Source organism: Eleginops maclovinus, chromosome 8 (assembly GCF_036324505.1).
Source record: "Eleginops maclovinus isolate JMC-PN-2008 ecotype Puerto Natales chromosome 8, JC_Emac_rtc_rv5, whole genome shotgun sequence".
Taxonomy (NCBI): domain Eukaryota; kingdom Metazoa; phylum Chordata; class Actinopteri; order Perciformes; family Eleginopidae; genus Eleginops; species Eleginops maclovinus.
Window position 1 is genome coordinate 16,048,835 of NC_086356.1, and position 21,978 is coordinate 16,070,812.

At 37.9% G+C, this 21,978-nt stretch overlaps 3 protein-coding genes across 4 annotated transcripts; 1 reads left to right on the forward strand and 2 right to left on the reverse strand.

Moving 5' to 3' along the window:
* Positions 1–1,335: 1,335 nt before the first annotated feature.
* On the reverse strand, positions 1,336–2,954 carry ch25hl2 (cholesterol 25-hydroxylase like 2). The gene has a single exon (XM_063890099.1). The coding sequence runs from the start codon at positions 2,841–2,843 to the stop codon at positions 1,956–1,958; it is 888 nt and encodes a 295-aa protein (XP_063746169.1). The 5' UTR covers positions 2,844–2,954; the 3' UTR covers positions 1,336–1,955.
* A 3,873-nt stretch (positions 2,955–6,827) lies between these two features.
* s100z (S100 calcium binding protein Z) lies at positions 6,828–11,566 on the forward strand. Of its 2 annotated transcripts, none has more exons than XM_063888971.1 (4): positions 6,828–6,846; positions 8,150–8,317; positions 8,404–8,553; positions 11,106–11,566. In XM_063888971.1, the coding sequence occupies exons 3-4, from the start codon at positions 8,413–8,415 to the stop codon at positions 11,262–11,264; spliced, it is 300 nt and encodes a 99-aa protein (XP_063745041.1). In that variant the 5' UTR covers positions 6,828–6,846; positions 8,150–8,317; positions 8,404–8,412; the 3' UTR covers positions 11,265–11,566. The 2 variants fall into 2 exon arrangements, with proteins under 2 accessions (XP_063745041.1, XP_063745042.1); XM_063888972.1 differs by lacking the exon at positions 6,828–6,846 and adding an exon at positions 7,881–8,066.
* Positions 11,567–17,570: 6,004 nt separating this feature from the next.
* Positions 17,571–21,562, reverse strand: crhbp (corticotropin releasing hormone binding protein). Its single transcript, XM_063889764.1, has 7 exons — positions 21,410–21,562; positions 21,210–21,303; positions 20,736–20,893; positions 19,829–20,039; positions 19,174–19,319; positions 18,310–18,427; positions 17,571–18,230 (listed from the first exon to the last, which is right to left on the reverse strand). The coding sequence occupies exons 1-7, from the start codon at positions 21,497–21,499 to the stop codon at positions 18,076–18,078; spliced, it is 972 nt and encodes a 323-aa protein (XP_063745834.1). The 5' UTR covers positions 21,500–21,562; the 3' UTR covers positions 17,571–18,075.
* Positions 21,563–21,978: the final 416 nt, after the last annotated feature.

Genomic DNA, 21,978 nt, shown 5'->3' on the forward strand with positions numbered 1-21,978 from the left:
AGGAGAGGGAACAACAGATGGTACAATCGGACAGTTATTTGAACAGAAGACAAATACTTTTATAAGAGCTGTTACAATGTCCCTAAAGCTCATAAACAGATGTGATTTCTAGAATTGGAAATCATTCTTTCTGTATTATGGATATCGTGTGCACTTCTGCAGCTGATGCATGATATTTGGATTGAACCAGGGTTGAGCATGTTGCATATGTAAGCTCCAAATTCAAATTAGGCATTTTCTGTATGTATCATCTACATTTTTCTACTTAAATGCTTCCACAGTTGATCTTGACCTTCACACCCTATGTGGTGATGAGTCTTGCATATTTCCACAATGCAACATGTATGGTGTGCTTTAATTTAATGTTGTCTTACATTTCAACAACTCTAACCACAGGATAGATTATGAGTACTTCTGTGAAAATCTGATAAAATGTCTTATTTAGACAAAAAGTCTCTGGTAATCAGTAAACATTTTCAACCAATAAGAATTCAATCCCTTACAGTTCCTTGTCCCTGCATGTCAAACCCTGGGAATAAGGTTTAGTTATTAATACTTCAAATGTCTGATGTTAAAATGGAGACACAAGCAGGTCTGCATGCTTTTCCCTAGATATGCAGGGACCTATTGCAACGTCACTTGTAAACCAGAAACACGTCAAACCAGTTATGTCTTCTAGTGTTGTTACTTGGGTGAATGGAAACAAAGACAACAGACGTATTAACCACACAACACATTTCCTGTCTGTACCATTTGATATGCTACTGCACCAATATAAACATGTCTCGCTTTTATTTTTGAATCTGTCAAAACAGGTGTTGTATAAGCTGCTATGTTCACCTCATTTGTGCTGATACATGTCGGGAGGAAATGGGACCTCTGCTGGTTTTTTTTGTGGCAATGCAAGCCTATCTATAAGGAACCTTTTTTCTAGCACATTTCTTCTGCAAAGCTTAAAAAATAAGTCAGGTTATTCAGTTAATTAGAAAGACTACCAAATAAAATATTCTGTGATTTTTTTCATGTAATAAAATGTTTAACATGTCTTTAAAAAGCAGATGGAGCACTTTGTGTACAACGAAAAAAGAAATCACTCAATACATGGAGGTTTTGAAGATAAACTGAAACCAAACCACCCTTTTCTACAAAGGTAAAGTAGTCAGTTATTTATTAGATATTTGTTTGATTTACAAAAAATGTTCTGATCCAAAATCCTTTTGCATTTCTATCTATTCAAACATCTGAAATCAACAGAAACATCTCTTTATTCCCATTTGAACGTCTATTGATTAAATTCAGTAAGGTATATCAAAGAAAAACTGCACCGGACAAAAATACATTATTGCAACTTTATTTACCATTTTTCTATCACAAAGGTATTGTCTTTTTGTGGGATTTTTTTCGTTTAGTATCAAAGACAGCGCAATAGATTAGTATTGCATCCACGCATCATTCTGGGGTGCAGCTAAAAGGCTGCTATTCATTCATGTGAGAGAGAGGGTCAGTGCATAGGAGGGAGACAGGGACAGTGTACGAGCTAGCAGATCACACTATCTAACATCAGGGAATCCTAGATAAGGGCTCAAAATTTCCAAGTCATGTCTACACCTAACATTAGAATGCCATAACATGACATAAATGGGAAATCTGTATGAATGAGAGATACATGTACAACAGTTAAAGATACTCTATAATATCATTGTACACAAAAAAGATATTCCTGACCAATCATTTATCAGATAGTCAATATTGATACTGATAAAAGATTCTAAATGGAGAAAAATCATCCTAGTTCAGTGTAAGAATTCAAAATATGATAATATCAAAAAGGCAGGAAAGGAAAACAGATAAAGAGGTAAACTGGTTTGAAAAAACAAGAGTGAAGTAAGATAAGGTACAAGAGAGGCAGTTCAGAATGAAAAAGCCAAAGTCAATGAGAGAGGAATTGAAGCGCTTTAGTTTTCTCTCCCTTTTATCTGTCTCGCTCCCCTGGAGCGGGTGGGGGGAGTTGGAGTGGAGCCGGTGCCTCCCAGCCAGTCCCAGTGCGAGAAAAATGGGGCAAAGTGAGTGTTGGGCCGCCGGTGGTGAGCATCATGCTTGGGTGCGCCGCCCCAGAGGCCAAAGGGCACCAGGTTATTCATAGACCAGGGGAAGTTGTAGCCGCAGTGATCCTCGGTGGAGATGTAGATGTTGAAGACCATGAAGCCCCATGTTGTGAGGCAGTGGCACTGCAGCAGGATGGGGTCAATTGTAGCCCAAAACCCCACACTGAACAGCTCCCAGCCGGACATGTACTGTGTGACGAGGCTGAAGGGCTGGTTGTAGCGGTGGTGCACGGCGTGGAACGTGTGGTACAACCAGGGAACCCGGTGGTGCAGAAGGTGCCACAAGTAATACTGGAAGTCAAATACAATCATGCAGCCCAAGATGCCCAGAAAAAAGCTGCAGAGAGTGGGGGCCTCGCAAGGCAAGGGGACGGGTGGCCTCCACAGCCACTGAGCTATAGCAGCGGGGAAGATGTAGAGCAGATGGTTGTAGATGGTGACACCCAGAGTTGTCCAGATGTCAGGCCAGGTGACCAGGGTGTCAGGATGGAGCCTGTAGCGGTTGATGCATGGCCAGGTGGGAGCCAGCAGGTCAAGCATGGTGTAAAGGCCAACCAGGAGAAAGTAGGAGATGACGGAGAGGACGACAGGGAACAGAGGGCTAGTCAGGAGGTCGTAGTGGTTCTGGTGGAGGTAGTCCCATGCAGGCTGCAGGAACACACCATTGGACTGCCGGCTTGTCCCGTTGTCCTCATCTGACATACAGGATAAAGTTCTGAGTAACCTGCCTGTGCTCATCACTATTCGGGGCTTTCAATTCCAAAATAAAAGCAAATCCGAGGGTCGAAATCAACAGAATGATCCAATCAGCTTCCTTGTATAGTTTAAGCAACGGAAAATTGTCTAGTGATGCTGTGCCAACTGGGACTGGCGGACTGTCTCAGCCTCTTATGTATGTTCAAGCCCCACCTCCGCTCCCCCCAAAACCCCCGCTTCTTAAAAGAAGGCACTCTGTAAAGATCCTTTTTCATGGGCACAAGGACCCCAGCCAGGACTCAGGAGCGGGGCCACAACAGCTCTTATTTCTGTCCCAAAATCCTGGAGAGAGGGCTTCCGTTTACTTGTGATGTTGATTTTGATGCCTTTTTCCACACATAACTATGAATTGTGTGTTTTGTTTAGCTGTTAAAATGAACAAAATTAAAACATCACACATTAAACAGTAAGTTATACAGTCACAGCTGCATGATGAAAAGCAGCCTAATATTTATGTCTCCTTTCAGATCCCATGCACACTCACACACGTACACGCATACAGACTCAGAACATGTGCCCAAAAGACTCATTAATCATAAAGCTGTCAAAGGAGACATGAATTCAAAAGCACTTTGTTTCTGGTGATGGATTGTGATTGGCTTACTGCTCAGTTTGAGTTTGTTTACAGAAATAATACCATCTCATTGAGAAGAATTAAACTGGAATAGCTTCTGTTTCTATGATGTGACACAATCATTTTAAGAGAGTGGATAGCCGTGTGCTTCATATATGGACATTCGTCTTTTTTATTCTAAAATGAGCCTTTCTGCATAATGAGGAATGAATTTTGGTTAGTACATTTTGCTGCTGATACTTTTCACTTCAGAGTTCTCATACACTGTATTGCTACTTTTACTTCTTTTCAGTTAAAAATAGATTTTTCCAGCATTTATTATAACACTGAAATTGAACTTATAACCAACATACTAAAAGATACAATATTTTAATTGTTCTGCTGAATTTGTGCAATGATGCAAAATATAGAAATATTTTCATTATACAAAACAATAAAATACAATCATTTCAGAAAACTATTTCACCACAATATGGCATTTTAAAGCTATTCTGGAGCTTTCAGTGATATTAACCTAATTTCATTCTCAGATTGAGATAGGCTTTGTTGGAAATGTCCACTTGTCCATAATGCTACGAATACAAAAAACAAACACACAAGTTGAGAACTACATTTATTAATGATAAATACAAATGTATTATTTCCTTACATTTTTAGAAGGCCTGCAAGTTTATTGCAATATATATTGTAACAGAGAGGAACGTTCCAAGTCAGTGTGGACATTAGTCACAGACTTATAACTAGATTGTATTATAGAGAGGATACGAAGGAAGTGTGTGCAGTTACAACACTGGGGAAACACAAACTGTAGCTATGACCAACACACTTTCTGATGCCTCTGATTAGCCAATAGAGGGCAGTAAAAATCCATTCTTCACCAAATACACAGCTACAGATGACACTCATGAGAAGAAAAGCGACTGGATTAAAAAAAGAAAATTGTACCAGTCTTACTCTCAAGACAAGGTAGAGAACCCAACATTGGGTGCACTGAGGACAGCCTCTATTTCACAGCCACTATGCTGGTTACAATAAGTAAGAAATCATTCAAATATGTGAAGAGTCAAAATGCAAAATGCTTGTGATTTACAGAGGTCACTGATTCATTGACAACACAGTGAGATCTGCCTCAGGCTTAGAGTAAAAATAATCCCAGAGGAAAAACTGACAAAGTCACAGAAGTACAAAATAACCCATGTAGAAAAACTGGCCACTGACTAAAGTATCGACCTCTTTTACATTTGTGTACGGCTGTTTGCACATTGTCAAAAACAATAAGAAGAAGTTGCTTTAAAGACACTGGTCCTAATAAAACAAAACCAACTATTACAAAAAAAAAAGAAGCTTTATCACATAATATTCATATTGATTTAAGTCAAACTAAGTTTAGGTTCAGAGTGAGAAAACTGCTCTGTTTCCACTGATCCTGACAGGATGGGAGTCACAGTTACATATTAATTGTACATAAACTGTGCAAAACAATAAGAAAGGGTGTAGTTGAGATTAAAACCACATTGTTTTTAAGCTTTTGAATAAAATCCAGTGTCTCAAAAATAACTCTCAATGGAAAATTAAAAGCTTTCACTGAATATGCAACACGTGGAAAGCTTTTTGAGGCAACGTTTTGATTAGCAAGACAGAAATATGTCAACAGGAAGTCAGACATTTTTTAAATAAAGCATAATGCCTGGTGAAAATACTGTAGGTTAAGAAGAGTTTGATTCAACTCCATTACAACAACAATCATACTTGACTGAAGTATCTCTTACCTGCATTAACTGTTATGCAACAGATAGATTTGGAGATATGGTCAGAGAAACAGAGTTGTGGAAATGGCTCTGCCTCTTTCAGTATATTTCTGTCTTTGTGTAAGGCTACTTGAAGCTGTTTGACAGCATGTGTGAACATCTCTTCAGGTATGAAAGGTGCAGGTCAACATGCAGAGCCTGCCCTGCAGTCAGCACAGCAGAGGAGTGTATGGAAACCTGAGAATACAGAGTCAGTGTGAGACCTCTGCAGGTTTGATCTCACACATCATTGAAAAAAAGTGTCTCCCCTGTCCTCTCCTGCAGGGGGGGTGTGAGCCTAATGTGGTGGCACCTGCCGGCCTCCACCAAGCTTTAAACTGTCTGCCACTTCCTGTTGTCTTTCTACTGGTTCCCACATCTCCAGTTTTAGGTTTGATACCCACTCTTGTTCCCATTCTACCCTTAACATTCGTTTGACAGAAATATTTTTTAACAGGCAGTACTCAAGCAGGCTACAGCTAACTTTGAGCTTAATGCTAACATTAGCATGCTAATAGGCTGATGTTTAGGAGGTGAAATGTTTACAATGTTCACCATCCAAAGTCTGGTGTGTTAGCATGCTAGCATTTGCTAATCAGCAGGAAAAACAACGTTGAGATATGGTAAACTAATAAACCAGTATAGGAAAAGTAAAACCTTTGAACAGATTATTAAAAGTTAGATAATCACCAAAGTGTGTAGGATTCATTGTGTGATTCACTGTTCGGTTAAAGAAGCAAAATGCAGAAAAGTCACTTAAAAGTAAAAGGGAATACACTATTGGACTAAAAAAGTATGTGAATTGTCTGCCCTAAAATGCAAAGACAGAAAGTGCAGAAAGTAATTGATTAACTTTACCTTACAAATTCAAACATGTAGTTATTTCTATTTCCGATGTGTTCATTATCAATGTATTGCTTTGTCTTGCAGGTGCTAACAAAATAAATATTGTCTATTGTTTTTGCAGTGACATTGACGATGCTGCAGAGGACCTGAGGGTCGACGAGGGCACATGCAGTGAAATTCGATGATCATCTCTCAAGGTAGGAGGCAAGCGTTTCATCACTCTAAAGGTCTTGAGGAGAGCTTTAAAAAGACACAGGCACCCTCATGCAAAACAAATGTGTTTTCTCTCAAAATATTGAAACGTATATCATAGAAATTTATGTGGGAAGGACTCGTTTTTATGTTATGTTTCGTGTCTACCGTTTCAGGGTAGATATACTCAGATTAATATTATCAACATGTCTTTCATTTGAATCTGAGCCTGACCTGCGATAATATTTGTATAGAACTGTCACTAAACTGCTGGAGAGTTATTCTTTTTTGCTATTGTCTTTGGTATGCCCTTAAATAACTAATGTGGTGAATTCTGTTGTTTTAAAAAGGATTTGAAAGCATTTCAGTGTTTGATGTGGTGTTTTAATGGGTGATATTGCACAACAGGCACTATTAGCTGCTGAGGGGGAAACAGTTTCATCATCTTAATAAATGGAAACCTATTTTTTCCATTGCAGTGGCTGCAAGTGGAAGAAAAAGTTGCGGTGACACCTGATAGTTAATGTCCCTCAGGAGTTGTCTTCGGGGGCTGAGGGCTGATCTGAGTGTTATTCTCCGTGGTCAGGTATGACAGTGACAGAGGAGGGACTATGTGTGTGAGAGTGACCGTAGGACACAGAACGACCAAGGATGCCGTTGCTAAAAATAATCCGTACAAAGGAAACATGAGGAGTTTGAGTCACAAGGTGAGACTGAGAGAACGGTGGCCTGCTGGCAAGCAATGCAAGTCACTAGATGTTAGATTTATTTTACTGATATGAAGTGAAGCCAGAGGTAGCCTAAGAAGAAAACATGTTTGCAAATAAAACTCTTTGTTGGGTAAAGTACACACACTCAAAATCAATGGACTATAGATGTGGCCATTGGTAACCATGTCTTTACCTTTTTAAACTAATTTGCATCATGTGCAATCTTTTTTAGGAGAAACACAAATTCTGTTGGAGGAACATGTTGAGTGACAACACATTTTATTTTCAGATAATAAATAGCTTATCGCTTATCCGTCGTAACTTGTTCCTTTTTGAGCTCAATGGTTGTTATGCCTGGTCCTTTCTTTATGGTCAATTTGTATATTTAAATTCTTTGCAGTCTGGTTGAAATACAAAAAAGAGATTTGATGCATGACAAACAATGTGTTTCTAAATTTACCTGAAATACCATTATTTCAGTTATTATAAATAACGGTTTTACGGCCATCCGCCAGACCACCTCCATTAAAAATAAAATAGTTGCCACTAACGAGAACCAAGCAACTCTAGTGTAATGTTCCTTTAGATTTCTTTTTTCCAAAACTATGTAATTAGACAGTTGGGCAAGGGATGCTCACAATTCCCTTCCTTATTTGTCTTGGGACTATTCCCTAAAGCAGAAATAGCTAAAATGCATCTTCTTTACATTTATAGTACACTAAAATGTGACTCTCCACATCTGAGACATGTTGTACTGATTTAGCACTGCAATATCAAAGAAAATCTATTTTAATATGAATTATTTCCAACTCTGTAGATAAGGATATTGGGTGACGGTTTTGAATTCTTGATTTCAATGAATGTTTCCCTAGTGTTATTTCCCATAGACCCTTCCTGAAGATGACACACATCGGGCCAGACATGGGATCATTAAAAGATGTATATAAATGTGCTTCTAGCATTGTTACGAACACATAAAACAATTACATCCTCCTTCTTAAAGATGAATAAACGTCGATTTCTGACAGGTCTTAACACATCCTCCTTTGAGGAAGTACTGCTGGAGTGACTTCAGGGATGTAAGGGATGCAGACAGGTGTGAAAGCCATTGCATTGCCGATGATCTCCCACGGGGGGTTCAGGGTTACACTGGTACAGGCTTTGTTTTTCACTTAACAGATTAAGACCTGGAAAAAAAAGACGGTTTCCATGGGCGTCTCACCTGTGGAATTAATTATCGGTTCAAAGATAGAGGCTAGGGGAAGGCTCTCTCAGCTTCTGCCCATTTCCTCATAAACAAGCTCCGCTACAACGTCTCTCATCACATCTGTTTGGGACTCTAACCAGGTAAAAACACCTCTCCCATAGACATCTTTGTTTCTTACTGTATTGAAGTATTAGTTTATTATAATAAAGGACATTTTCATTGTCAGGAATCTGCAATGCCGAGCCAGCTGGAGGGTGCAATGGATGCGCTGATAACAGTTTTCTACAACTACTCCGGAAACGATGGAGACAAATACAAGCTCAACAAGGGCGAGTTGAAGGACCTCCTCAACAGCGAGCTCACCGACTTCCTCACGGTAAAGCGGACATTTCAACATGTAGAATTAAGTTGTTTTAATTTATTGTTTATTTAAATACAATTTGTAAAAAAAGTAGCGATAGGCCTGTAACCTATAAGTCCTAAACAACAGCTTGGGAGGATCCTTTGAATTAATGGTAAAAGCCTGTGTAGGCCATTTGCTCTGCCCATGTCATTATTTTATTTTTGCTTTCCAATATATTTTCAATTTTAGCTGTTATTTCAACTGGCTGAATTATTTGAATAATACTGCGTTAAGCATTTTTGCTCCATTTGCTAATACATTTATTCTAATAAGCACATTGGTGACCTTAATTATTTTGAATTTTCCCAAAATAAACACATGAATTCCTTGTGCCTTGTTTAGAAAGTAGGCTAATAAGTGTCAGATATGTTAAAGAGGGCAAGAGTTGATCATGATGAAACCTTTTCTTTGTTAAAGTGGGAACACTTTCTTGACACATACCTGCTCCAAGTTCCTTTAACATGCCTTTTTCACAATGCCATAGTCTAGAACTAAAAACAAACTCAAAAATGTTTAAGCATCAAGCTTCTGCCAGAGACGTATTTATATAGCACATATTCTTCTAGCAATATTAAAGGACACGTTACTCCTGATTCAGATATTTCTAAGCCAATCCCCAGAAACTCCCTCTTATTGGAAGTGTGTTGGAGCACCAAAGTGTGACCTTTTACATCTCCCTCATTTCCTCAGTGGATCTATAGTGACCAATAGTAATTATGGTAATTTACTTATTAAGGATCTTTGGACTATGCTTTGCTGTTGCTGATTTGCTAAAAAGTTAAATTAAATAACCATGTTTTGTTAGGTTTACAGAGGAGCATTGTGACCTTGTCTGAGGAAATTGTTTTCTCATTGATTGCTATCCTGCTGTCAGAGTAACACTGCTGGTGTCTCTCACATCATAGCAGCGTGTGAAATAAAGGATGTGGAGCGGGAGATAGATGAGGTCATATAAGCCCCGGCCCCTGAGTCCGTGTGATAGCCGCCTATACAAGATTTCACATGATTGAGACCAGCACGGTAACAAAACGGCCGAGGCCTGAGAGTCAAACCTCTGATGCCTTCAGATATATTTTTTTATTTCCACTATTTGTCCTCCCTAATGCAGATGGGAAGCCTCAGGTGCTCACACACCATCATCAGTGGCCCGTGTCACCTCCAAATATAGACACCACCGTGACGTCATCAGATCCCCTTGGGCTACAGTCACCCCTGATAGCAGACGCAGCCAAACATTTGAGCTCATTTTCCTCCGACAGAAAACACTGACACTCCCAAACCAAAGCTTGATGCATTACTGTATATTTATTATTTAATTTAGAAATCAATGGTTGATTTTAAAAAAGATGCTCTCATGGCAGGCTATTTAACCTTTTTAGTAATTTTGTATCATTATTTTACTTTAGATCAAGTTGGCTCTCGATTCAGGATTAGGGTAAGGGTAGTATGTAGTATTAGTATGTAGTCTGTATGTAGTTTTATTATCATTTTTGTATTTATTGTAGAACCATATGTTTTATTAATTCAAATATTAAATATGTTTGTCCAACTTTTTGTATCTATCAAGAGTCTCTGACAAAAAGATAAACTTGTTTTCTTTTAAAGCTGATTACAAACTTCTTTTTAAAATGTTTTTGTTGAAAATGTCAACAATTACAGCAAGGATAAATTAAAGTGTTATCTTTTCAAAAGAGCAATTAAGATAAAAAATGTAAATGTTCTCATCAATTGTGGTTACTATATATGGGAATGAACTGTATAAGTATACACATTATACTGTATATATATTTAACAGTCCGAAACAGTCAACTTTGTTACAGTTGCCCTACATTTGTTTTTATGTAGGCTATTTTTCATTAAGTGAAAGTCAACTCTTTAAAAAACAATGAAAAAAAATGAATATAAATGTAATTATGAATTCCTGATATGAATCTTTTGACTAATAACAAATGCCGGAAATTGTTTAGCAGTTTGTGTTTTAATTCATATTTTTAATGAAACAGCTCTTCGAATGAGCTTTGAGTATTTTTGACCATTACAAATCTAATACATAACTCCCATGTGGGTTTTCCCTTAGTGTAGACTGTATTCTAATTTTAACCTTTGCCAAAAAATTGTTACTTAAATGAGTTAAACGGCATAAAGATCAGTGGTGCCTTGGAGGTTTTGAGGGTGTAAGTGGAAAGCCATGTCTTGTTTCTCAATCCTGGAGGAAATGAGCAAAAGCAATAAATGTCGTGGAGTGTGATGAGCTGCAGCTCAGGGCTCATTTATCAGCAACATCACTCTGCTCTCTGCTGGACACGCATGGACGCTTCTGCCTCCAGTCAACATGAAGCTCCAATAGCTATCCAATCCAACTTTCCTACATGAAAAAACTGACCCAAAATGACTAGAACAGAGATCTGAAGTGTCAGTTTAATTAGTCACCAATCCAAATTTTACAGGACAACAATAAAAAGACCACAAGCCACAAAAATGACTTTGGTTGGGCTAATATTTTCTTAAATCTTTTCCTTCTCCAGTCTCAGAAGGATCCGATGCTGGTGGAGAAAATCATGAATGACCTGGACTCTAATAAAGACAACGAGGTGGATTTCAATGAGTTTGTTGTGTTGGTGGCCGCCCTCACTGTTGCCTGCAACGACTTCTTCCAAGAGCAGCAGAAGAAGAAAAACAAGTAGACTTCTCCAGAAAAAACCCACTACCTGTAAATCTTGTCAATGTCATGCCATTAAAAAGAGAACAGTAAATGTCCCGTCAGCAGAGTAAGTTATTTTAGGATTCCCCAAACATGTAGCATTGTGAATGTAGTATTTAGGAAGTAAACCCTTTTACCACAATGGAAAATGTTCTAACCAATTTTCAGCCTGGAGCTGTTAAACAACGACTTTGTGATCTTACATGGGGCTTTTTCTGATCCAAATTATATTAGTGTTTATATTAGTGTTATCTTTGTTACTAGAAAATAAAAAAATGAAAATGATTATGGTGTCATTGTCTTTTTTAAATACTCTGTTGGGAGCCGCATTTAATCAAAATGTGTCTTCTCTCCTTTACAGTAAAAGAAGGCACAGAACGTCCAGAATGTCATTACTGACGATTAATTGAATGGCATTAACCTTTAAAAGTTATCTTTGTCATCTAAAAAATGTGTCTTTAAACCTTTGTCATCATTTTTTATTCGTCCCTGGTTTAATATAAATGTCAGAAGTTAAATACTCACACTTGTCCTTGGAGCCGTTTTAACAGCCAGATGGTGCATTTAAGAGGAGACATTTGTGTCCCTTGTCCGTCTTGCTGTCAGTCTGAGTTCCCTGAGGAGGGACACGTTTTCCCTCATGTTAGGTCATTAAAACATGCACAGCATCTCGGTGAATACACCAACTGTTCATGTCGTGTTTAAGGTTTGAGATGTTCAGTGTGTTATGTTTATAGCTTCAAAATTGTGTTTTGCATTAAAAAATGTTTGTTCTATTCTTAGATAAATTTACAATTTAGAAGTTTTCTTTGAAATTTGTTAAAGTTCTGATTCAGTCTTTCTAAATAACAACTTACAGTGTGACAAAATAATGTATTATAATAAATTCTAAGTAAAAATAAAAATAAAGTATTAACATCACACTAGAAATACTCTATTTCAATTCAAATGCCAGCATTGAGAATGGAAAGTATTTAAGTACGAGTATGATAATGTACTTAAAGTATTATGAGTTAAAATACTTATTGCAGAAAAAATATCTTCACATTTTAAGAAAATTGAACAGTGAAATATTTTTTAACATAAAACGTCTCGCCAATGAATTATTAGTTAACCCACTCATGCTTTAAGTTACTTAAAGTTTTGTATCAAAATCTGAATTTATAAAGCAACTAATAAATACATCTGTAAAATAAATGTATTGTAAAAAAAATGTCTTCCATAGTAGAATAGAAGTTTAAAGTAGTATGAAACTAAAATACTTGTGTAAAGTACAAGTATGTGAAATGGTAATTCAAGCACTGTACTGAAGTAAATGTATTTTCATAACACACAAGATCAACTGATAGGACATCGACGAAATAATGATAAAGATAACATAAGAGGCACTCTATTGATCCCAAGTTGGGACATTTTTTGAATGATGTTCTGGTAAAAAAAAAACTGATGCAAGCAACTGTTTTTTGGGTGGGCTTTGTCTCTTTTGTTTTGCTAGGGGTTTGTAGCCATAAAAAAGAAAATGTTTTATATTTTTATGCTCAATTGTTTTCTTTTTCAATCTTATACAACAAAAAATGAAAATGAACTAGAATAGAGAAAACTTGCAGCAGTTCTCTCTGAAATGTGATAGAGTGGAAGTGAAAAACAAGTATACAAGTACTCCACTGAAGTGTATGATGAGAGAGTGCGAGGGCGTGTGCTGTTATTAGGCTTTCACTCACTGGACGTTTAACACTGTTTTAATGACACATGGCGATCCCTGTACGCACAGACCACCTGGGTCCAGCAGCATCAGCCAATCACTCGGACATGTCTTACCCTCCGGAAGTAATGCTGATATTGTCACCTTGGGGAGGACGAAAGTGTACGCTCAAGCTGCTGTTACTGAGGAGTTCCTCTCTACGTGCCTTTTCCCAGAATACCCAAGCAGACAGTTAATTTGCGATGACATTCTTAGCTGTGACGTGGGGGGGGGGGGGCGATTACTGAAAGAAAGTGCAGAGGCAAGTGTGATGCTTTAATGTGCGCAGATGGTGCCTGCCCAGACCCTCACCGTTACAATGCAATTTGTCTTTGATTGGCTGTAATCGAGCAGGATAATCAGGATATCTCCCTTGGGAAGATGCCATGCAGTAATTATGTATTTCTTGTTCCATTTTTAAAAAGGTTGCAATCAATTACAAGTGTCATTTGATCATTTTTAAGTGTGATTTATAATCTCACCCTCCGCTTTTACGCACAGTCCTCAAAATAACTGTCTCCTCATTTCCTGTTACCAAACGTCATGATCAGGAACTGGTCTCCAGCAGAGAGGACCTTTCCCACCCATTGTTTAGTTTTGATTTATATGTCGTGAGCATCTCTGGTGGTAATTGTACTCATGACGTCTGCTTAGCGAGGGAGGGGGGAATTACTGGCAATTAAAAAAGGCTTGCGATAAAAGAGCTAACACCTGATGTCCACATGCAACTGTTTCCAGCATGAGGGTTGAGTCATTTCAAATAATTACAGTTTAAAGTTATTTTGAATAAATAGGGATAAATTGTGTTTGACGCAAACATTTAATGAAAGACAACACAACAAGACACAAGACAAATAAGGAAAGTTTATGTATCATTGATTGAGAGAAGGAGGATGATGGGAATACATACAATTAGACCAAGGCTCAACTGGAAAGGACAGAAAAAGCTAGGAAAAGAAAAATAAAGGCAAAATAAATAATCATTTTGTGTAAAACATGCCACAAACATATACCATAATGCCTGTTAGAACACGTTATAGATTTTCATAACATCATGAAGTGAATAAAAAGAAATGTCCCAAAAATTAAAAGGTAGAAAGCAAGGACACCTACATTAATTCAAGTATATAAATCAGTGTGTATCACGTCTTTCAGGCTTAGGACAGTTTTCTCCCCAGTTCAAGTGTCAATCATCCAAATGTAGCTGTTACCTGCGATAAATGTCTTCAAAAATATGCCTCAGGCTATGATCTCCCACATGCTGTCCGTCCTACTGTTCGTCACTTTGTGCGTCATCGCCCTCATTAGGACTGACCTGTGTGTGTGTGAGAGAGATGATTTCGAATGCTGTTTGGTCCTTGTGGATTAAAGCATTTTTTCCGAACAAGAGTCACACAGCTGCACATGTTGACAGGAATCAGACATTTATTGAGCATAATGTGAGACACAAGCTTTCTACACTACAGAGTATACTTTCACGCAGTATACCTCTATGTGCACTCATGAGTTATGTACTTGGACCAATGACAAATGGATTCTTTTTCACCCCCGATGAAAAATAAGGGATCTCCAAAGATATTGCATTTCATCTGGGGACAGCCGAAAAAGTGTCAACATCATTGTGACGCAAGAGGAAAAGCCATTAAGGTTGATCCTATAGGCACCACAAGCAAGATCCATTGTAATCCATTAAATAGTTGACCAGAAATTTTCCTGAAAGGCATCACCAAAAAGTAAGGATATGTTCAATAAATCAGCAATGCCAGCCACTAACCAGGAAGCTCCAGAAATGTATTTACAAATGGAAAAGAAAATGATTAGAATAACTTTTCTTAAATATGCACCGCTTAAGAATTATTGAGTCATTAGCATGAAAGTGTGATGTTTTCAGCTGCACAGCTCTCAAAATATTGAGTGGTTGCAATCCCTCAATCCCCTGCTGAGCGGCTGACAAAGTATTGATCATTTTGCCTTTTTGAAAGGTCAGACTCAAATGTCACGCTTGATTATCTCATTTTGTGGAGAAAGAGAGGAGTTCAATCAAACCGTCATCATCACAATCAGCCTGTCAGTCGACAACAATTTCCTTAAATAAAGAAAGATAAGTCCTATCTTATCTTATCTTATTGATAATTTAAAGAAAAACATTTTAATAATCTATGAAAAAACATATAAAAAATGAAATACTGTATATCCTAAAAAAACATGTTTTCCTAACTCATTCATTGGTGTAGTGGAGTGTCAGCAGGCTTGTTCTTCAAGGTGCTTTTCAAGTAAATTGACCTATTAATGTAATGTACATTCATAGAATAAAATATACAAACATCGAAATGTACAAAATATAGAACTATAAGGTATAACATCTGATACAAGCTTGAAGAAGGTTTTACAGGATTGCGACTGTGGCTGCGAAGGATTGTGGTCTTCTTTCTGCCAGAATGTTGTGGGTTCGATCCCAGCCGAAGCAGTCAACCTGTCAATGTATCCTCGGGCAAGATCCTTAACCCTGAGTTGCTCCCGATGGCCAACAGTGTGTGAATGACTTTAAATGTTAGCTTCCCTAGAGCAAATGGCACTGCTCTTTATGAATGGGTGAATGACTCGTATGAAAGCGCTTTGAGGGGTCAGAGCTGATAAGTACAGTCCATTTACCATAAGCCTCGTGATATTATATTTTTGTAATTGTCAAAAAATCTTAGTGAAAGACCAAAAACACCACTGAAAGGATCCTACTCACAAGTATTGAAGTATATTTAAAGCCTGGCATATCTTTTATTTTGTGTGTAAACCTAACTAGACCGTTACTTCAGCTTTTTCACATCAAAAACTGAGCATGTGAACAGACAAATGATGTTGTCCTGCTGAAAATCCATTCAGTAAATAGTATGTTGTCTTTTTATTTGTAGAACATGTTGCTGTTACATTTTTCGGTTGCAGTGAATGGGCTTGGACATGCCAGAGAGACGGACTAACACATTGTTGGTTTTGGACTTTTTATTGGATTTAATGAAAAGCACAGCTTTGTTGTATAATTGATTTCCAATGATATTAAAATAAAAATGAGCGCAAGCTCACTAGAGGTGCTTATCTCGACAGTATGTATACACACATACTAACACTTGTGGATTCCCGCAGTAGAACGTCATCTCACACCCGTTCATCACCAGCTGCAGGTGTGTGTCAATGATAATGCACCTGCAGGCCGTTAATCATTTCTCGCCCCATTGCTTTGTTCTATTCAAGCCATCATTTTCAGAGATATGGCCTGCTGCTCTCTCTGTGGGGACATTGAGGGGTGCTTATATACCAGAAATAGACGGTGGCATCATCCCTATGTGAAGGGAGGCGGGGTGGGGGGGTTCTCTTGGTTGTTTGAAAGGACTCTTGGTTGTTTGAGACATGAGCAAATTGGGAAATATTTCTTATAAACAATATGAAATGGCAGAAATTAAATGAAATTTACATTCTTAGTGGACGGATGTTTATTTGTATATTATTGCAAATAACTGAGTGAGTGTTAAGCAGGAAGTCAGCTGATCATTGACTATTTTTACATCTTAACATCCTCACCCTAAACCACGAGTAAAACAGTTCACAGTCATTTTGCATATCATTGCTTTGAGCTAAATGCTAATGTCAACATGCACACAGCCACGGATGATGGGAATGTCAATAGTTTTTCTTGTATTTGGTTGAGCAAATAAACATTGTTCAAATTTAAACTGCAGGTGATGATAGAAAAGAGGTCGAAGAATCACCAAAGTCACTAGGATTCATCCTCTGGAAACAATGAATATCTGTACGGAACTTTATGAAAATCCATCCAATGGATAAGATATTTGGATGTGGACCACAATGATGGTCCAACCAACCAACAATGTATTTCCTAAAGTCGCACCATTACTATCAATGTTGTAATTTGATCAAGTGCATAAAGCTCTAATACACAGCAATGGTTAGAAGGTACCCAGGCAACATGCTACTTTACCAAAGACTAATAACAAAAACTGACTTCTTTATTGGGACTTTTGTTTTTTCACTTAGATGTTTCAAAATACCCCAAAAGGTGCCTTTAAAGTTCATGGAATTTCTGTCCTGTTATTTTAGTGCAAACCTCAACAGAACAGAAGTAGTCCTAACTCGAAAGGTGGAAAAAGTAACACCTCACTAACGGTTTTCTCCACTAAAACTATTATTTTGAAAGTCATTTATTTGCGCAAGGCTCAGAACAAACAGGACTATTAGCAAAAACAAATCTTTGAACACCACTTGCCAGAAGAGTTTGATTATCCTGTATCTAAATATAAGTGAATAGAAAGTGTATCCAAAAATGTGATATATGGATGAGATGGTAAAATTATTTTGAAGTTCATTCTCATTTGCCAGGAGATGGTTGTGCTGTCTTTAGAAATAACATAACTAAAAGCTTTTCTAGAGTGCAGAAATATACTTTTTTAACAATGTATTTAAACATAAATTCAGTTCTTGCTCTTAATACTTTGTCGTAATCATCAGACATTGTAAATCCAGGACAGGAAACACTTTTGATTGCTTTGTCATGCAGTATAATTTTATTACAAAAAGATTTATACAAATGTAACTTTACAATGGACAATTGTATTTATTATTTTGAACATTTAAACTAATGCCCTCTGCATCATCAGTGGCAGGATATGACAAAATGATACAGACAAATTAACAAATGTGACATTCATTTCAGAATCACTCCTTTACAAGAATGTTGACCATGAATTCATGTGTAACATAACAACAATACATAACAATAAAAGTCTTGATAAATACACAAAATTGTACAAAAAGCAAAAGCAATTCTACCAAAGGACAAATGTTCAAGCTAAAAATAAAAGAATAAAAACCAAAACTTTAGTCCAGTAAATGTTGTCTATATTACTGCGTCTGTATATATTATTAGTCGCTTTTGTGTTTGTATCTCTGGATTTAGGCTATGTGATCCAATCAGCGAGACTGACTTGTTATATTGATAAAATAATTGCGGGCAAATGATACATTTGTCACTAAGATCCTGCTGGGATCAGTTATTGAAACAGAAATCCTCCACGTTGTTGAGTTTGAGCGTCTGCAGTTCCTGGCTGTCCAGTACTCTGTAGCTGAAGGACACTCTGCTGATGTACTTCCCGCTGGACACCATCCTCACCACGGTGTTATCACAGCCGATCTTCATGTGGGCTGCAGGGGACAGGAACAGATTAAGTTAGCCTCAGTTCAACCAGTTTGGTATCATGAAAGGAGATTGGTGTGTACTCACTGGGTCCAGTGAAGGAGATGCAGAGGTCTGTGATGGGCAGCAGCTTCGACGTGTCAATGCCACTTCCTCCCAGCAACTGCACAAAATCCCCTGATTCTGCACACCCAGGCATGGCCCTCTGTGGAAATTAATACATGGTTTTAATGGAAGTGGCAAATACCATTCAAATTCAGTTAATGAACATGTATAAGACTGTTTTAAAACCATATTCCAATGAAAAGTTCACAGTGTTGATTAAGCCAATTGCAGTTCTATGTATTGGCATACTTGAGTTGTGGTGTCTCGTCTCAGTTCCAACTTTCCTGCAACTGAGTAGTGTTTCTGTTTTTATTCTGTAAGATATGGTGTTGTTTATACTTCTTAAATCCCTCTTTATTCAATCTTAGCAAGGGCTTAGACTAACCAATATTTGTACTTTCGCAACAAGTGACCTCAGGCAGCAACAACATGAACAGCATCTCCGTGAAAAACCTTTAAACATATGTTTATATTCAGGAAAGAAATACAAACTAGATGTATGTCTTTGAACATTGTACGGAGTGTCAGAGAGCAGATTGATGGTTGGGTTTACCAAGCATTTGAATGTTAAGCTGGAAACAACGGCTTTTGTCCTCTGATCCGTTGCCAATAATTGCTTTACAAACGATTTACTGAAATTGGGTTATACTAAGAGAGGCTTTGTTTCCAGAGAGACAGCATGCTGTTGTGGCTGCTTTGAACACCCAGAACAAATTTAAAGTAATCCTATTGTGAAGGTTACCCGAGAAGTGCCAACACTTTGGGAAAAATAAGGTAAGGAAAAATATCAAAGGAAATCCTAAAGTGGATGTTGTTCAGAAATCAATGTTTTGTGTATTTTTTAACCTTAGGAAAGTTGTTGTAGTGCCCCAGGCTGAACTCGGAGACATCGATGGCCACAGGGTAAATGATGGAGAAGCTGCAGTTCCTGTGCTGTTGCGGGATCACCATAGTGTAACTGCCCTCTGGTGACTGGGAGATGACATTACAGGCTGCAGGGAGACAAAAACAAGAAGTGGCAAAGGGAAGGACGTTACAAGGACTTTCCTGATGGATTCCCAATGTGAAGCAGGTACAACTACCACATAAATGCTCAAAATAATGGCAACATTGACAATAGGTAAAGGTTTTAATAATGAGCACCTTTTCTGACATAGAATAGGAACACATTTTAATATCTACAAGGTGCAATTCTGATTTCTGATTCTTAAAGTTTGGTCAAATTAAATATCAAAGTGCAACTTCAAAGATATTGGACTACAATGAATTCCATTCAGTAATAAGTGAAGTTGATTTTGGTTTAATTGAGAAATCAACTTATTTTGAGGTGAATGTTTCGCTTAGATTTCACTTTTCTGTCTTGTCCTTGCACGTATGAATGTGTTTGCCGTGTCATCATGGTCCTAAACCAGAAACGTATTGCTGGCAAACTGTCCCTTGTTTGTTCAATTAATAACTCAACCCTTTCCTATGCATTTTACTCATGCACGTGACTACTTACGGAAAGGATTGATGTGTTTCCTGACTGTCAGGGTGAAGCTGCTGCCGGCGTTGTGAATGCGGAAGAAGACCATAGCCACGTTCTGAGAGGAGCGCACGCTTTTCCTCATAGATCCAGAGTCACAGTAATCCACATAGCGCTCGTACAAAGGCAGCGGGTGATCCTGGGAGCTGGGGAACTTCTCTCCTTTCATCACCCAGCCGTCAAACACCTTAATGGGACACATTAAAAGGAGTACAGTATGATTTCAGATACAGTCACAGGTGGTTTCTGCAGGGTTTTGTATTATTTACTCAAATTTCTAATTATTATTTTCACTCAGGACTGTCATGACAAGTTTAGCATGCAGAGAGTATCAGCGTGCAATGCAGGTGGTGCTTTGTGAGTAAGTAGGTTATGTACAATTGCCTTATTAAGCTTTTTCTCTAATCAGGAAGTGTTTCTAGGCTTAGTCAAGCAGGCTCACTGACCCCAGTCGGGGAGCATGACAACTAACACAGAATATACATAAACAAAAACAGGGTCACATTATTTTTTTTATTAGGGCTAAAAACATTCCTCTTTAACACTGATTTCCCCAAGGTAAATTAAATATATAATAATAATAATAATAATAATAATAATAATAATAATAATATAGCTCTGCATTTCTGGCACAATGTACTGTATTTCAAGTGTTGATTTTTTAACCATGCTATCTTTTCTCTCTTTTTATCAGTTGTATTTTACATTTCATTTGTTTTGTTTGTAAAGCACTTTTACTGATCTTGCTGTCTGATGTGCCATAGACAAAAGCTAATTTTAGCTCCATTTCCAAGAACTATGCTTTTTTTACACATGATCGGATTGTGTCTTTAACAAATAAGAAGATTTGGAAAAGATTATTTGTGGGAAGTTGTTTGTTTACCGTGATGAAGTCACCTGCCCTGCAGTCGATGTCAACATTGTCATAATCCACACTGATCACTTCGTTGGGCTCTGCCATGAAGAAAGCAGCGCAACTGAGCTGAGGACGCTCTGCATTGAAGGTGAACTGACCCTCCACTGCAACCATGTCCAGACACCCTGACAGACAGAAATGAGTTTGAACTATTAAATTACATGTGCATGTCACTGACCAAAGAAATATATCAAGAGTTTAAATTGCTACTATTTATTCATGTACATATTATATCTGTAAAACAAACAGAAAAACTAAACTTGAGAGTGGTCTTGTATGTTCTATTCAAAATTGACAGTATACAAAAATATAAAGGACACTATATGTACGATATTAAAAACGCAATCGCTCTCTCATACTGTACACACACTACATCGTTAGCCTATAACCTATAACCCTAAGCTACTGGCACACACAAAACATAGATTTCGATTGACTTACGTAAGGGTCGACGGTACAGGAACTCCTCAGGTGTTTCTCTCTTGAGCTCCGAGTTGAAAAATGAAAATAATTCATCTTTGGAAATCTCGTTGTTCTGCAGAGGGGGAGGGGGGGTAAGTGGAAGTGCATTCAAAGTTTAACGACCTTCTCAGTGTGTATCTGAGCAGAAGAGAAATAACCACAAAGTTTGAAGCACTTACCTCGATGTATCTGGTGTCTCCCTTGAGGACAGACAAGCACAAGACCAGGAAGAATAGCTGTTCTCGGAAGGTGCGCTCCATAACCCGCATCTCTGTCTGTCTGCAAGGCGCACCTGAGCGGAGAAAGTCTGAGCTACTCTGCGACCAGTGATGCTTTTATAGGACCAGTTCTGCTGCCACTGACACACAGACACTGTGCATCCCCCCCCCCCCACACACACACACACACACACCCCACACCGTGCACCCCCCCTCCTGCACAACCAGATGTGTTGTCGTGACAAGGATGGACAAGCATGTTGAGACAAAGAGAGGGAGAGTATGCAATTACTTATTTAACGCATTGTCCTATTACAGGGTGGGTGGTGTTGTATTGAATAGCATTGTTGGAGAAAAGTAACTTGGTTTTCTTGCACGGAAAACACACATTAGTTGTTTGGTTGAAGTTTTATACAATGTTCAGAATGTATATGTAGATGTATGTTGTAATTACACAGTGCTTTGGAAATACTGTTTATCATTATGTATCATTATGTTAATGCAAATTGAAATTGGGGATTTTTATAATA

Bases quoted from the DNA above. Each gene is read 5' to 3' on its own strand.
- ch25hl2 (XM_063890099.1), bottom strand. From the start codon at position 2,843: ATGAGCACAGGCAGGTTACTCAGAACTTTATCCTGTATGTCAGATGAG.
- s100z (XM_063888971.1), top strand. From the start codon at position 8,413: ATGCCGAGCCAGCTGGAGGGTGCAATGGATGCGCTGATAACAGTTTTC. The intron at 8,554-11,105 runs GTAAAGCGGACA...TTCCTTCTCCAG, and splicing joins AGCTCACCGACTTCCTCACG to TCTCAGAAGGATCCGATGCT.
- crhbp (XM_063889764.1), bottom strand. From the start codon at position 21,499: ATGCGGGTTATGGAGCGCACCTTCCGAGAACAGCTATTCTTCCTGGTC. The intron at 20,894-21,209 runs GTAAGTCAATCG...TCTGTCTGTCAG, and splicing joins CCTGTACCGTCGACCCTTAC to GGTGTCTGGACATGGTTGCA. The intron at 18,428-19,173 runs GTTAAAAAATAC...TAATTTCCACAG, and splicing joins ACTACAACAACTTTCCTAAG to AGGGCCATGCCTGGGTGTGC.